Here is a 14,437-nt window from a genome sequence, read left to right on the forward strand (position 1 = left end):
CAAGAACAATTCAAGGCCCTCTGTCTTCCTCCGTGCTGAACATTCTGCCTCTGGTGTCTTGCTCGGAACCTACCAATCCAGAGTACTTAGGCCCAAACCTAGTTCCCTAGCAGGACATTAGTGTGCTATGCTGCCACGACTGGACTACCAGTCTACTTGTTGGTGTAGTGTACTTGTTAAGTGTGCTGCATTTCCATCTCTCTAATGGCTAGTCTGTTAGAGCAGGGGTGGGCAAACTTTTTGGCCTGACGGCCACATCTGGGTGGGAAAATTGAATGTAGGGCTGGGACAGGATGTTGGTGTGTGGGAAGAAGTGCGGGGTGTGGGAGAGGTTGCAGTGTGCAGGAAGGGGCTCAGGGCAAGGGGTTGGGGTGCAGGAGAGGTGTGGGGTGCAGGAAGGGCTCAGGGCAGGGGGTTGGGATGCAGCAGGGGACTCAGGGCAGGGGGTTGGGGTGCAGGAGGCGGTTTGTGGTGTGGGCTCTGGCCCGGCGCTGCTTACCTTGAGTGGCTCCGGGCTGGCAGCTGCACACAGCAGGGCTAAGGCAGGCTCCCTGCCTGCCCTGGCCCTGCGCTGCTCCTGGAAGCAGCCAGCACCACATTCCTGCTGCCCCTGGAGGTGGGGTGGGGCTGGCGGCTTTGCTGCATGCTGTCCTCGCCTGTGGGTACCACCCTCAAAGTTCCCATTGACCGCTGTTCCCTGTTCCCGGCCAATGGGAGCTGTGGGGGGCAGTGCCTGCAGGTGAGGGCAGCGCACAGAGCCCTCTGCCCCCCCCCCTTCCCCAGGGGCCACAGGGATGTGGTGCTGTCCGCTTCCGGGAGCGGCGTGGGGCCAGGGCAGGCAGGGAGCCTGCCTTAGCCCCACTGCGCCATGGGGCTGGCAATCCCCAGGCCGGATTGAAAGCCCTGATGGGCCGGATCCAGCCTGCAGGTCATAGTTTGCCCTCCCCAGTGTTAGAGGATAACAGCCTCCTCCTCCTATCAGATGGTGAAGGTTCTCCTTTAACTCAAGCAGTCTGTGTTTTGGTGCTGAAAACCTCAGGTTCAAACCCTGCTGTCTTGTACTGGGGATCATTACATTTGCATTCCCCAATTGCTATTTTATATTTAAGTTGTCTGGGTGAAATACTTCCTGGTACAGATAGCCAGTGTGAGGCACATCATACCCCTTAAGCCCCATGGTAATACGTGGTAAAACCATGTACTTAGGTTATCACAGTGTTAAGGAAATATGGTATAACCACCTTTACTTTAAATGCAACTTTTTAACAAATTGATTTTCACAAACTTTTCTTAGTGTTTAAAATAAGATTTTTTTGAGAAAAGTGCTTGATGGTCACTGTCCTACCTCTTGACTGTCTTTCATTACCAGGATGACTTTATCTTAAATTTACATTCACTTCCACCTTTTACTTAGTAAGCTATTAGTGTCATAGATGTTGTATCAGGAAACTGCTGGTTATAGTAAAACTTATTTATGTTAACAAATTAATGCAGGCTAATATTCTAGATCCTTGCACTATTTTCTTCTGAACCTTATTTTTGATAATTGGCCCAAATTGTGACCTATGTTGGGAGCTTAGAGGGATAAAGACTAGAGAAAGATCTGTATGCGGTAGGGACAGCTTGTGTATGTGCCTGCAGATGTATGTGATTTGGCAAAAAGCAACACTATGGTGGTTGGTGGCTGACATTTGACTAATGCTGTATATAAATTTTCTGCTTGTTGAGCATGTGAACCAGTAAGGGCAAATGAGATATTTACAGATGCCCCAAGGAGTATTTGACTTCTGTGTAGCAATGATCATCATTCTCCTAAATGCTTCCTAAGTGACTGTGTCCATGCAAGTGATGGTTTTCTGGGTGAATCATGCAAATCTTGGTTGACTCATGCTTTAAAAAATGGAATGAACACAATCCAAGATGGTAAGAATTTGGGTTTATATAGAGAACAATAGAGCATACTTATTTACATTCAAAAGTAAGAAACGGGAACCATTGTTCAGTTCCTTTTCAGTGCCAAGGGTTTATTAAATATAATTTTTGAGGGAGAAGTTATTTTTCACAGACAAAAAAACAACTAGAAATGATAATAAAAGTTAATGTAATATACAATCATTCCATCTCAAACTATGATCTCACCTGGTTTCATGAATTAAATAGGGTAAGTGTGTTTAGATGGGACAGTATGAGATAAAATCTAGGTGCTGGAGGAAGTAGTATTTTTGATTCAGCTGGAGGCACTCTCTCTTCTGAGTCAATACTAACTCAGTGCCTCAGCATGGTGTTATGGGGCAATGTGCTTCAGGAGAATTTGTCTTTTCAATGCCACCTAAAACGGAAGTCCTGTGGTAATTAGAAAACCAGGGGACATTTTTTATGACAGGCGAGTGTGCTGGCCAAATTTCAACTTTGATAATTGTATTATGTCTAGCTCAGTTTCCCTTGTGGTTTCAAGTGGCTATGGTATTATCTTCCTTTCCTCAGCAAATCTGTTGTGTACATGTTGCTGTGTGCTGTTATGCTCTGAGGTTCATCCCAGAGATATCCACAGTTTAGTGGTGATTGAAAGATTCCTAAGAGAGAGATGTTTTGTAAAGCGCATAGGGATCCATTTGGAGGAAAGGTGATAAAGGCCATTATCATTTAAATCCTGACTACACTCTATAACCAACCTCAAAATATATGAACAGGAAAATTCTACCATTCTAGCTTAATTGAAGGTATATTAGAAAGGAACAGAGCTACGTGTATGTTTAATCACAATGAATCATGTTGAATGCATGATGCTTATAAGTTGATGCTATATGACAATTAAAATATTGCGTTTATTGTTTTACAGGTAGGACATAATGTTCTAGATGTTCCCCAAAATGCAACTCAAACTATTTTAATTTCCCCAATCAGCACAATTTCTAGCCTCATTCCTGAGAGGGGTATTTTGTAACTCTGCATTTCTTGTTTAACATGGCAGCTCTGAGAGCCCAGATACATTTAACATGTACTGTATTCAGTTCACATTTTGTCTGAAAGAAGTCATTTCTGCTCTCTGTGGAGGCTCCTAGTATAGTGGGCCAAATGACAGGGATAATTAAGAAGAATGGTGGGATACCCCAACAGAACACTTTTGTGTTTCCACCAAGGATTTTGAAAATCCTAGCTTGATTAATCTGTTTAAACATCTGTGCATCCTCTTGTCTGTGCAACTTATCCCTCCGTATCCCTTTCATCCTCCTCCGTGTATTGTGTTTGTATTTTAGTTATACAGCATCCTGATTGTAATTGATCACATGTAATCACAGCTCATTCCGATGTTTTGTTAAACGCCGTTGTATGAAGCAGACGTTAATATTTCAGCAAATGATATTGTCCTCCTTTAAATTCAGATCACAGATGCATTCCGTAGTGGAACCGCGGGTTAGAGCCCACAATATTGAGAAATAAGATTGAGGAGGGGGGTAGTGGAAAGCTGTTCTAATTGCAGTGGAATTCTTGGAGCGATCTGCAATGAATACTATAGAGCTCAGTTCCACCAAGCTCTGTCTGTCAGTCTGTCTATTGATTCCACCCCTCCTTTCCCCCCCACTTTTCCAGGCAGCCAGATCCAGCTTGCTTTCTTGACGTCATGTCTGTAGAAAGGTTTCAGCAGGCGCAGTGAGGGGAGAGAGCATGTTAAACTTTCAGATCAAGTCAGCCGGCTCCTAAAGCTGTGCACCGGGGTCTGTGTGCTGTTGCTGCTGCCGCCGCAGCTGGAACATCTGGAAGTGTTCAGTGTGTCTGTCTGTCTGCGAGAGCGAGAGGGAAGTGAGTGTGCTGAGGGAGGGGAGGGAGTGAGGGGCTGGGACTGTGCTCTCTCTCCCTCTTCCTCTGCAGAAACAGCTTTCTGCCAACAGAACGCTCTCAGAATGGCTTTGAAGAGGAGCAGCAGCCTTTGAACATCTCTCTCCCCCTCCTCTTTTTCTTACTCTTGCAAATGATGGATTTAAAAAAAGACATTTAACCCTTTGATATTTGTCCTGGATGCTTTTTTTTCGTTTCCCCCCTTCTTGCTCTCTTTTTTTTTAATGGTTTAGCAGCCAGAGGTGCTCTGCTAAATTCTTGGAAGGGGCCCGGATGTACTGAGGATGCATTGCAATTTCACTAAAGGAGGCAGTAGTGGAAAGGATCAGTTTTTGGTGTTTGATGCAATAATGGGAATCAGGTAATAATAAAAGGGGAAATACTGCAGCTCCATTCTTCCTTGAATTTTACCAAGCCGATATTTGGAGGGATTAATCTGGACTCATTTTAAATGGTCAATGAAAACAAGAGGATGTACATTCCAGAAGAAAACCATCAAGGTAAGATTGAGGTTTACCTCAAAGGATCTAGCAATTATTTTCTATTCTGTCCATCGTCTCTATAATGTCAATTTCTACTGCTGCTGCTGCTAGAGTCAAGGATAGGAGGGGAATAGCAAGAGAAAGCAGGCTATGACACCAGTTTCCATTCAGATCATACTGATAACATTGGACGGATTTGTTGCAGTGATCTTGTTAGAGTATCCGCTGAAAAATCCCCATGGGAGCATGTGTTTCATAAGAAATGCCAGGGAAGGAAAAGTTGTCCAAGTCCTTTTATTTATTTATTTATTTTAAATAACAGAAGAGTGGAAAAGGGACGCCCAACGGACAGTTTGGAAGAAGGCTAAGTGATTTTGCGGTGCAGCTTGGCTGTTACGTGTCAGAGGAAGATTACTTCCAGTATAGCCTGGTTTAGGGGTTGTCACTAGTTAATATCACACCAATTCCTCCAAACCCAAATCTCAGTACAGTTTCCCAAGATGCTGGGAGGGGAGCCCTCTCCTTCTCCTTTGGCTATTTCTAAACTAACATCAAAGGGGAGAGGATGAGGAGTTATCTGTGTACACACACATACACATATATGTAATATGTCAGAGATATACAGTGATAGAAAGATATGATGTAGCGCTGTTTTATGTTTAAATCAAAGTTGGGTTTTACTTTTTGTAGAGAATTCTCAAATAGCTCGTTCTGATTGTCCACATTATGGACTTTAAGACACGTTAGTTCTCTTTATAATTAAGAAGTGTAACCACCTACCCCCATATTAAAACTTTGTTGGTCCAACTCTAGAAGTTCACCCTCCACCCCCCAACTGGCAGCTGTTATACTTGATGTTATTTTTATCCTGTAACCTGCGTGTTCTCAAGCTCCCTCCATTCTCCTCCCCGAGCAGCATTTAACGCACAAATTGTGATTGCAGAACAAATAGCCATTTTCTTCCCCTGAAGAGAGAGAGAGCGAGAGAGAGCGGTCCTTGGTGGTAGTAATGTATCGAGGTGTCTATATAACCCCATTTATGACTAGCGTCTTTTTCATTTCCACTAAATCTCCCCGCATTGCCTGATAAGGAAGCTTCTCCGTTTTAGTGGTGCGTACTTACACCTCTGGTGTCAGAGGCTAACTTGACTGTCTGTAAATGCTGCCCCCTTTCCTTCCTACTCCTACTGTTGCTAGTGGGGGATTTCCCCTTAAAGACCGCAATTAAACAACTCGGCTTGGCAAAGCGCCCCGAGTCATTTGGTGAGCCACTCAATCTGAGGGCTATGAGGGCAGTTTTGGGCCAGATTTTCTCTTCCTATTTAGCCCCCTTTAGCTGGGGAGGAAACACCCACGGTGCATCTGGGCTGTAGTAGCCTTAGTGGAGGAAGAATAGGTCGATTTCAACGATCAAATCCCCAATTAAACACAGATTAAGAAGAAAAACAAACAAACAGCCCCCCTCCCCCTCCAAGTACTCTCCCAAAATAAGGTAGGCGGAGCGAGGAATCAACCCCGATCTAAAGTGTGCTCTTTTTTGTGTAAGCTCTAGTGCTTTGCACATGCATTCGGCAGGCAGAAGTGGATTTCTCCTTCAATGCCAGAGCTGGTAAAGTGGACGAAGAGCTCAGCCTTCATAGCAATATGCCAACGCTATGGCAACATGAATCCAGCTCCCTACTTATCAACTGCAGTGATTATATAATTGGAGGAGCAGTTTTGCATCTATCTTTGGATGCTGATTCTCAGTGCTCCCAGGTGAAAGAACAACTTCTAAAGCAAACAGAAAACCATCCAAACATGGAAGGAAGTTGGTTTCCCTGAGGGCTGGCATTTATTCATATGTCTTTTAATTTTTTTAAGTGGAGGAAGCTTGTGAGGTAAAAATGGATTTGTAGCCAAGAATATGGGTGGCAAAGAAGATCGGAGCTCAGAGCAAACCAATCCCACGATGTAATGGAGTAATTAGAGCAAACAGCGATTCTAAAATGAAAGGCAGAGATTAAAAGGATGAGTGCAAAGGAAAGCCAGGATACTGAGCTGCTCTTCTCAATATATCTGAAAACATTTGGTTTAGGACACTAGAATGTCTTAGCTTTACATTCACCAGCTGTTGACAGCAAAGAGGGTATTCTGGGTACTGCCAGTAAAAGACATATCTTTATGTCTGTATTAGAAGTTTGAGTGGCATGACTAGGCCTCTTCTTGTCATAGGTGCTCTCTGCTTATGTCTATATCCAGTCAACCACTTACCTGACTATCCTAATGGTCTCACATTCTGGAGTCGGGATAACAAATGAGCCAAATTACTATTCTTTATTTAAAAAATAACAAAGGCCTTTGGTCAGGTAGAGAAGATCATACGGTTACAAAGGCATTTTTGATGTGAATACACTATTTTCTTATGTATTAATACGTGTAGGTTTATAACATACTTGTATTAACTTTATTAGTGCTGCTTAGAAAAGTGATAGTATATTTTCACCCTGAAGTCATAATTTTCCCAGTTTTTTGAGATGAAAGATATTGGTCTGATATATTTTCCATCACATTCTTGTACTGCACATAGAAAAGGGTAATGGGGTTGTTTTAGCTAGTAGCACTGTTGCTTCTTGATGCTTAGGTACTTTTCAGTGCTTAATTATTCTACACAATGGAATATATTTCAATGACAATTATTCATTGTAACCATAGAGCATATGTTTATTTAAGGGAAAAAATAAAAAACAAGCACAAGAAAAAGCATGCACAACTAGCTACATCAGATCAAATGGACTTACTGTAATCCATCATAGTATTTCAAAATTTTGTGTCATAAAATAAAATGGAAAATCATTCTGCAAAAGTATGTTTTGCACTCCTTTAAAATGCACAGGGAACACAGTGAGCCCTTTGGTGCTCCTAGTTTGAGTCTCAGGTGTAGTTTAAAAATCTAGTTAAATTTCAGTGCTTGTGCTTTTGGCATTGGGAGGCAGGGAATCTTTATTTGATGAGATTTGTTGGCCAAATATGAAGGGAAATAAAACTGGTGATGGTTGTTTGTTTATTAAAAAAAAGTAGTTCAGCTGCTGCGGTTATCAAGGTGGACATGGGAGAACTTGGGCTATTTAAGTACTGCCTCTTCCAGAAGGTGGCACTACAGGGCTATGGAGTCAAGAAGTCATAAAAGAAATAGAGAAATACTTGACAGGAAAGAATTTCAGGTCCACCCAGTCCATCTCAGCAAGAATATCTGCTTTTCAGAAAGAAAGTCCATATATAGCATTGATAGTTAGATATGTATCCATCCTATAATTAAATTAATTAGTACTACAGACCCCTGCTAGGTCATCTATTCCACATAGTAATGATCCTCTGAGTGAAAATCCATTTCTGATATCAGGTTTAAACTGCTCTTCATTCAATCTCAGATTATGCCTTTGGGTTTTGTCCTTGTTGCATAGTCTGAACAGATTCCGACCTGCTCGTTGTGGGACTCCCTCAGGTATTTTTAAACCATAATTAGGTCTTACTGTAGCCTCCTTCTTTTCTAGGCTGCACATATTTTGTTCTTGATATTTTTCCTTGTAAGACAGTCTCTTCAAAATAAGTTTGTATCTTCTTAAATAAAGGGTATATTAATTAGTTCCTCAATTTACCAGGAACATACTGATAATAAGAGGGTCAAGCCCCTAATATAGTCATAAGATATTTTCTGACCTGAAGTTAGGGTCATGTGATGTGTACTGTGGCAGAAAATAATACATCATTTTAAGGGTGAAAGATATTTTCCTTTACTTTACAGGTAAAAATGCATAGATTTCATTTTATTTGTTGGAATCTGTCTTATGCTATGTTACAACACAAAACCATTGAAGATGTAAGATAGATAATATTGGATGGCTGCTCTAATTTTCTGCAGTATTTTCAGCATGCTAATTTTACTTTCTATACTTTTGGGGAGTTGCTCCTACATGTATGAGAAACTGCTATCCTGCCATAATTCAAAAAAATAAATTAGCCACCTGTTCATTAATTTTCTGGTAACTATATTTTATCCTTTCATTTTTCTGTAAAAGGTCTGTCAGTAGAAACATTAGAAAACCTGTTTTGTGAGACATAAACATTCTCTCTCTTGAGACTGGTGCCCATGGTATCAGATCATATTTCAGTTTCAGATTTTGGCAGAAAAGAAACCTTGAATTGCTGCTTTGAAGTGCAGTTCTGCAACTCTTAGCCCTGGTGACTGAACAATAAATAATGTTATTTACAAAGCACTATCTTCCTCCTCAAAGTAGTCAGATGATAGAATCATAGAATATCAGGGTTGGAAGGGACCTCAGGAGGTCATCTAGTCTAACCCTCTGCTCAAAGGAGGACCAATACCCAGACAGATTTTTGCCCCAGATCCCTAAGTGGCTCTCGCAAGGATTGAACTCACAACCCTGGGTTTAGCAGGCCAATGCTCAAACCACTGAGCTATACCTCCCCAACACATTGTGCAAGCAATTAAAGTACTGTTGCAATATTAAATAAAATAGTTGAGACATAAGCTAAAGCTTCATAAAATACATGTCTTAAAAGATAGGTGGTCCCTGTTGATAGACTAAAGTGCAGCTCCCCTGGACTGGAGCAAATGAGTCCAATCCAGCCAATTAAAGAGGGTTGGGCTACACCCGAGCCTATAAAGGGCTGCCAGTGGGCAACTGGAGGAGGAATTGCTTGGGATGGGCTATTTTCTGGGGAGGAGAAGGTATGCTGGAGTGGAGCTAACACCTGTGGTGGATGTCCTGAAGCAAGGGGGTCAGGTGCTCAGGGCAATAGCCATGAGACTGCTGCCTCAAAGAAGGAGCAGGGCTGGTCAGAACTGGGACCCTGCCAGAAGCTCTGAGAGGGGTGGAGCAGAAACCTGGAAGTAAGGACTAAGTTAAAACTGTTTTTCTACTGGCTTCTATTAAGAAAATGGGTATGGCAGCATATATTTTGGAGTTGGGGAGAAACCCTGTGTCACTGGCCAGGCAACAGTGTAGCTATGCTGAATGCTCTCTAAAGAGAAGTGTTTTCAGGCAGTTTTTTTCCCCCAAGGGGAGGAGCCAGGGCCGGCTCCTGGTACCAGCGGAGGAAGCACGTGGCTGGGACGGCGCATGCTAAGGGGCGGCACAGTCCGGGCGGCTTTTTTTTATTTTTTTGCTTGGGGCAGCAAAAATGGTAGAGCTGGCCCTGGGAGGAGTGATAGGCTGAAGTGGATGTCTAGACAGAGAAAGAGTGCTGCATATGAAGGGTTACTACATCTGCTGACAGAAGGTGTGGAGATGCGACCCCAAAAAGGTGGTTGATTTCAGAGCATAGATCCAGCCAGGAGAGGGTTCAGTGGGGAGATCTTGATTATACAGTGAACCCCCAAATAAGCTTCTATCTCTTATATAGACTTCAATGAGAAATGTTGCATATGTCCTAAGTTCTCAAAATAAATATATACCCCAAACAAAGCAAGCAAACAAAAAAACACTAAACAAAATAGTAAGAGGACCAAAGAATGTGACCATGGCTAAACAGCAGAGTAAAAGAGGTGGTTAGAGGCAAAAAGGCATCCTTTAAAAATTGGAAGTAAAATCCTAGTGAGGAAAATAGAAAGGTGCATAAACGCTGGCAAATCATATATAAAAGTATAATTAAGCAGGCCAAGAAAGAATTTGAAAAGCAACTAGCTAAAGATATAAAAATTATCAGCAATTTTTTTTTTTAAGTACGTCAGAAGCAGGAAGCCTGCCAAACAATCGGTGGGGCTGCTGGACGATGAAGGTGCTGAAGAAGCACTCAAGGAAGACAAGGCCATTGTGGAGAAGCTCAATGAATTCTTGTATCTGTCTTTGCTGCACAGGATATGGAAGAGATCCCCATACCTGAGCCATTCTTTTTAGAAGAGGACTGCAGATGAGAGGAGAATATGAATATGAGAGTGGTATCTCTTCCTCTCTGGAGCTTGGCTGAATTGAGCCACACTTTATATCTCAACTTGCTTGGAAAAGTCCTATTGTATCTGTGTTTTAAAAAGGCAGGGGATGCTTTAAGTTTAGTTTTCCACTTTACAATAAAACCCACTACTAGGGTGTTTAAATATCACCTAGGCGTATAGAATTCTTTCATGCTCTCATTGGTCTGTCATAGTATGGTTGACATAAGTGCCCTAATTCTTAACATGATTAAGTACTTCCAAATATAACCCCTCAATAAAATGGGACCATGAAAGAAGAGAAAGGGACATGATTATGTAGGGGCTATCTACCAGAAAGACTTCTGTCTTTTCTGGGTTAAGAATGAGGCATCCCTGAAAAATCTAGCTGGCAGTATTATCTAAGTACCCTTCCAGGACAGGAAGCTAACAGGGTCCATAGGGCAAGGAGTGTATTATTGCCTGTCCTTCTCAGACTAGTGATATTTTATCCATGTCTAAAAATGATGATGTCTCAAGAGGGCACATACTGTATGTAGCAAAGAATATAGAAAAGAAGTTAGAGCCTGGAGTAATGCTGCATTCCAAATCCCTTGTTGATTACACATGATTGTCCACTGCCAATAATTAATTCTTATCTTCCAGTAGTGTTCTTTGGTTGCCATAGCAACAATCCATGGTCAGGCTATGAACATGTTGAGTGGTCCAGCTGTGAGGTCAAATGACAATACCCTACAGTCAGGAGACCTGAGCTGCCCCATAGCTGGGCACAATCCTCTTTCCCCAAAAAAGGAAAGGCACACACTTTGTTGCCAAGAGATGGATTCCTAAGAGATGGGCTGGGCTACTTCAAGTTTAAGGACAGAATGCTAACTTAGATGTGCCAGCCAATAGCTTAATTACAGCCATGCTACTGGGTTTAATTAGCCAGCATGATCAATTGTTGGAACCACAGATGGTGGGTTTCAGGGAACCCACATACCGTGGACATCTTCACCAGAAGCCACACTGAACTCAGCCAGGGTAGACAGTATCTTGGAAGCCTGAGATTCTCATAATTTAAAGGCATAGCGAGACAAACCTGGAGTCATTCTTTTCAACAAATATACTAAGCTTGTCACAGCAGTGTAAGCAGGTAGTTTTCCTACCCTGTGCCAAAACATAGTTCTTACATATTGTAAAAGGTCAAAAATTCCCTCACTGGGATTTGAATTTATGCTTTACTTAACAGTAGATAATAAAAATAAAAGATAAAAAATCATGTCCAAGCTGCCTTTGTAGGTTTGGCTTCTTCTATGCTTTCTCCTCAAGGATTCTTCAGATGAGACCCTGCATACACTCTACTCAGAAAACCTCTTTCACCACCATTATAACCAGGGTGAAGTCAACAACACTCTCCTGCAGCCATGAGCCAGCAGAAATCTATGAGCAATTCCATGCAGGATTCCACTGCCTGTAAACAGAGCAGGTCAACAGAAGAATTCTGTTCCTCTGTTACAAACATTCATTTGAAGTGACTACTGTTGGGGGCAAATTTGGATTAACCAAATGTAGTGCTACTAGATAGAGCTCAGCTGGGTAGTTTCTCAAAATGCAGTTGGCTGGAGACGTACAAAATCTCTTGTGCTTGATTATAGCTCTTTTGTATACCCCCATAAAGTCCTTTGTACAGAAGATGATTGGACTCCAGGTGCCTTTCCCTGCCATCTTCTATCTACTCTATGACCCATCTGCATTCTGTCCCAGATATCATCATTAAACCCAAGTGATATCTGGGCAAAAGAAACAACCAGAATGCAACACAGGGGGGAGCCAGGGAGTTGAGTCTCCTTTAAACAATGGAATTAGTTATCAATGAGTTTATTGACACCTTGGCTAGAAAGTGAAGTCCAATATGCCTCTGCACCAGTAAGGAAACTGAAAAAATCCACAGGACTCTTCAGTCTCCTGAGCTGGATACAAATAGACGTGTGTTAGTACAGAGATGGGGGAGATAGTTGGCTCCTATTCTGAAACCTGCAAGATGATAGCTAAATCACCCAATGTGGATGACCTGTGGACCTAAAATTTTCAGACCAAATCCAAAGATGAGGTCAAGAATATGACTATCCCTGTGGGAGCTCTCTTTTCCTGTGGGTAAAACTCAGTTAATTGTTTCCATGAAAATACAAATTGGTGACCATCTGCACATTGAAATCCCAAAGGATACAGAATCTTTCCTTTTTAAAATATGCTTCTATAAATGTCTTTGTTTTTTTAACTGAAGTTTTTCAACTTTTAAGTCCATGATGTGGATGGCTGCCTTTGGATATTTTGGAAAAAACAATTTAAAATGACTGAACATGACACTATAATTATAAAGTAAATATGGCCTAATTGAGTAATTGAGTCAACATTTCTTCCTTACAGGCATTACAGGGAAGAGCATTCATGTTACTGATCAGATTTCAGATTCTTTATTCCAGAGGAGGAAGGGGGGGAAAAGTTTTCTCCATTTGTCAGCTTGCCAGAAGGATGTAATAGTTTTAAAGAATCCTCCCTTTTAAAAAGTGATACTTTTCTTTTGTCCACGTGTTGTCCCTGTTACAAATTTCATGTCACATTTGTCAGACATACTCTCTTAAGTTCACAAAAAGAGTATCTGAGTCTCCCTGCAAGTCAATCTATCCCAGCTTTGTCAGATACAGGCTGTATTTTTTCTGCTTCATGCATTCTTGACAATAATAATAATTCTGAATTTGGAATGTCTTATATTATCTAGTTGTTAGCAGTAGATTTAATGAATTTTAGATATAGAAGCATTGCAATGATCCATATGATAGGCGATGGAGTTTAAGTAAATTCAGGAGGTTAAAGATAGTGCCAGTTGAAGATGATGTTAAAATACATTCTTGCAATTGAATATACTCCAAAATATATTTAACCTAAAGTAAGATTAAGGTATGACGCGGACAAATGTCAGGAGGTTGAAAGTTAGGACTGATATGCCATGTCATCTGTAATACACTTTGCTGTGTCTACGTAATGCAGTATTGAAAATGTCTGTAATATGCAGACATGGCAGAGTACTCAAAGACGAGTACTCAAAAGACCAAATTCTCCCTTCAGATCTGCATTCAAATATCTAGAATTTGGATTTAATTGGGGTCTGATAGCCTCTCTGGTTAACTGAGGATCCACCGGTATACTATCTGTCTCAGAAGTGTGGATCACCAAATATCTTCTGCATTTGTGATTTCAGAATCTTTGTGGTTTGATTTAAAATTGGTGCCTTTAGCAAAAAGCAAGAGTTATTTGTATATTGACAATTAAAACAGATGAATGTAGAGTTGATTTGAATGTAACTTATGCTAACCCAGGGGTCGGCAACGTTCGGCACGCGGCTCGCCAGGGAAAGCACCCTGGCGGGATGGGTCAGTTTTATTTACCGGCTGACGCAGCAGGTTCGGCTGATCGCGGCCCCCATTGGCCGCGGTTCGCTGTCCCGGGCCAATGGGGGCGGCGAGAAGCCGCGGCCAGCACATCGCTCGCCCGCGTCGCTTCTCGCCGCCCCCATTGGCCCAGGATGGCGAACCGCGCCCAGTGGGGGCCGTGATCGGCCGAACATGCCGCGTCAGCAGGTAAATAAAACTGGCCCCGCCTGCCAGGCTGCTTACCCTGGCGAGCCGCGTGCCGAATGTTGCCGACCCCTGTGCTAACCTTAAGTGGAATAATTTGTACGGCTGAGCTGACTCAGATATATTGTCAACAAGTGCAAGCGATATGTAATTTTATACCACTTCAACTAAATTAGAATTCTAGGTGCAAAATCTAGGACTCTGGGTCATCATTTAGATTTGGGACATTCCAGGAAGGTCTTTGACTCCCTAAAACAATGAATGGATTAAAATAACACATCTAATATTTTCTTGTCTGTCAAGATAAAATCTTGCTCCAGTATTTTTCCTGGGCCATACTGTCCCATGAGTTGTGAAGCAGAACTGCTCATTGATTTAAATGGACAGTTCAACTTAAAAATTGGTGGAACAATAGGCTCCAAGTTATTTAGAGGTAAACAATATATTTTACTCACCCCCAATGAAAGTCTAAAAGATAAAGAACACTTTTCAGAATGAATAAGCTGTGAAATATGCTTGAAAATCAATTTTTAATCTCCAGATTCAAGTTTTAAAATATATCTAATCAA

At 41.9% G+C, this 14,437-nt stretch overlaps 1 protein-coding gene across 35 annotated transcripts in view; it reads left to right on the forward strand.

Annotated features, from left to right (window-relative positions):
• Positions 1-14,437, forward strand: part of CACNA1C (calcium voltage-gated channel subunit alpha1 C) — a 723,794-nt gene that overhangs the window by 78,444 nt on the left and 630,913 nt on the right. Inside the window, exon 1 of one of the 35 annotated variants that reach the window (XM_065582657.1) lies at positions 3,668-4,337. The exons of the other annotated variants lie outside the window; for them this stretch is intronic. Coding sequence (XP_065438729.1) covers positions 4,289-4,337 — 49 coding nt within the window. The 5' untranslated portion in view covers positions 3,668-4,288. Of the gene's footprint in view, positions 1-3,667; positions 4,338-14,437 lie in introns of those variants that run through there. 35 annotated transcript variants of the gene reach the window in all.

This window comes from Chrysemys picta, chromosome 1, assembly GCF_011386835.1.
Source record: "Chrysemys picta bellii isolate R12L10 chromosome 1, ASM1138683v2, whole genome shotgun sequence".
NCBI lineage: Eukaryota > Metazoa > Chordata > Testudines > Emydidae > Chrysemys > Chrysemys picta.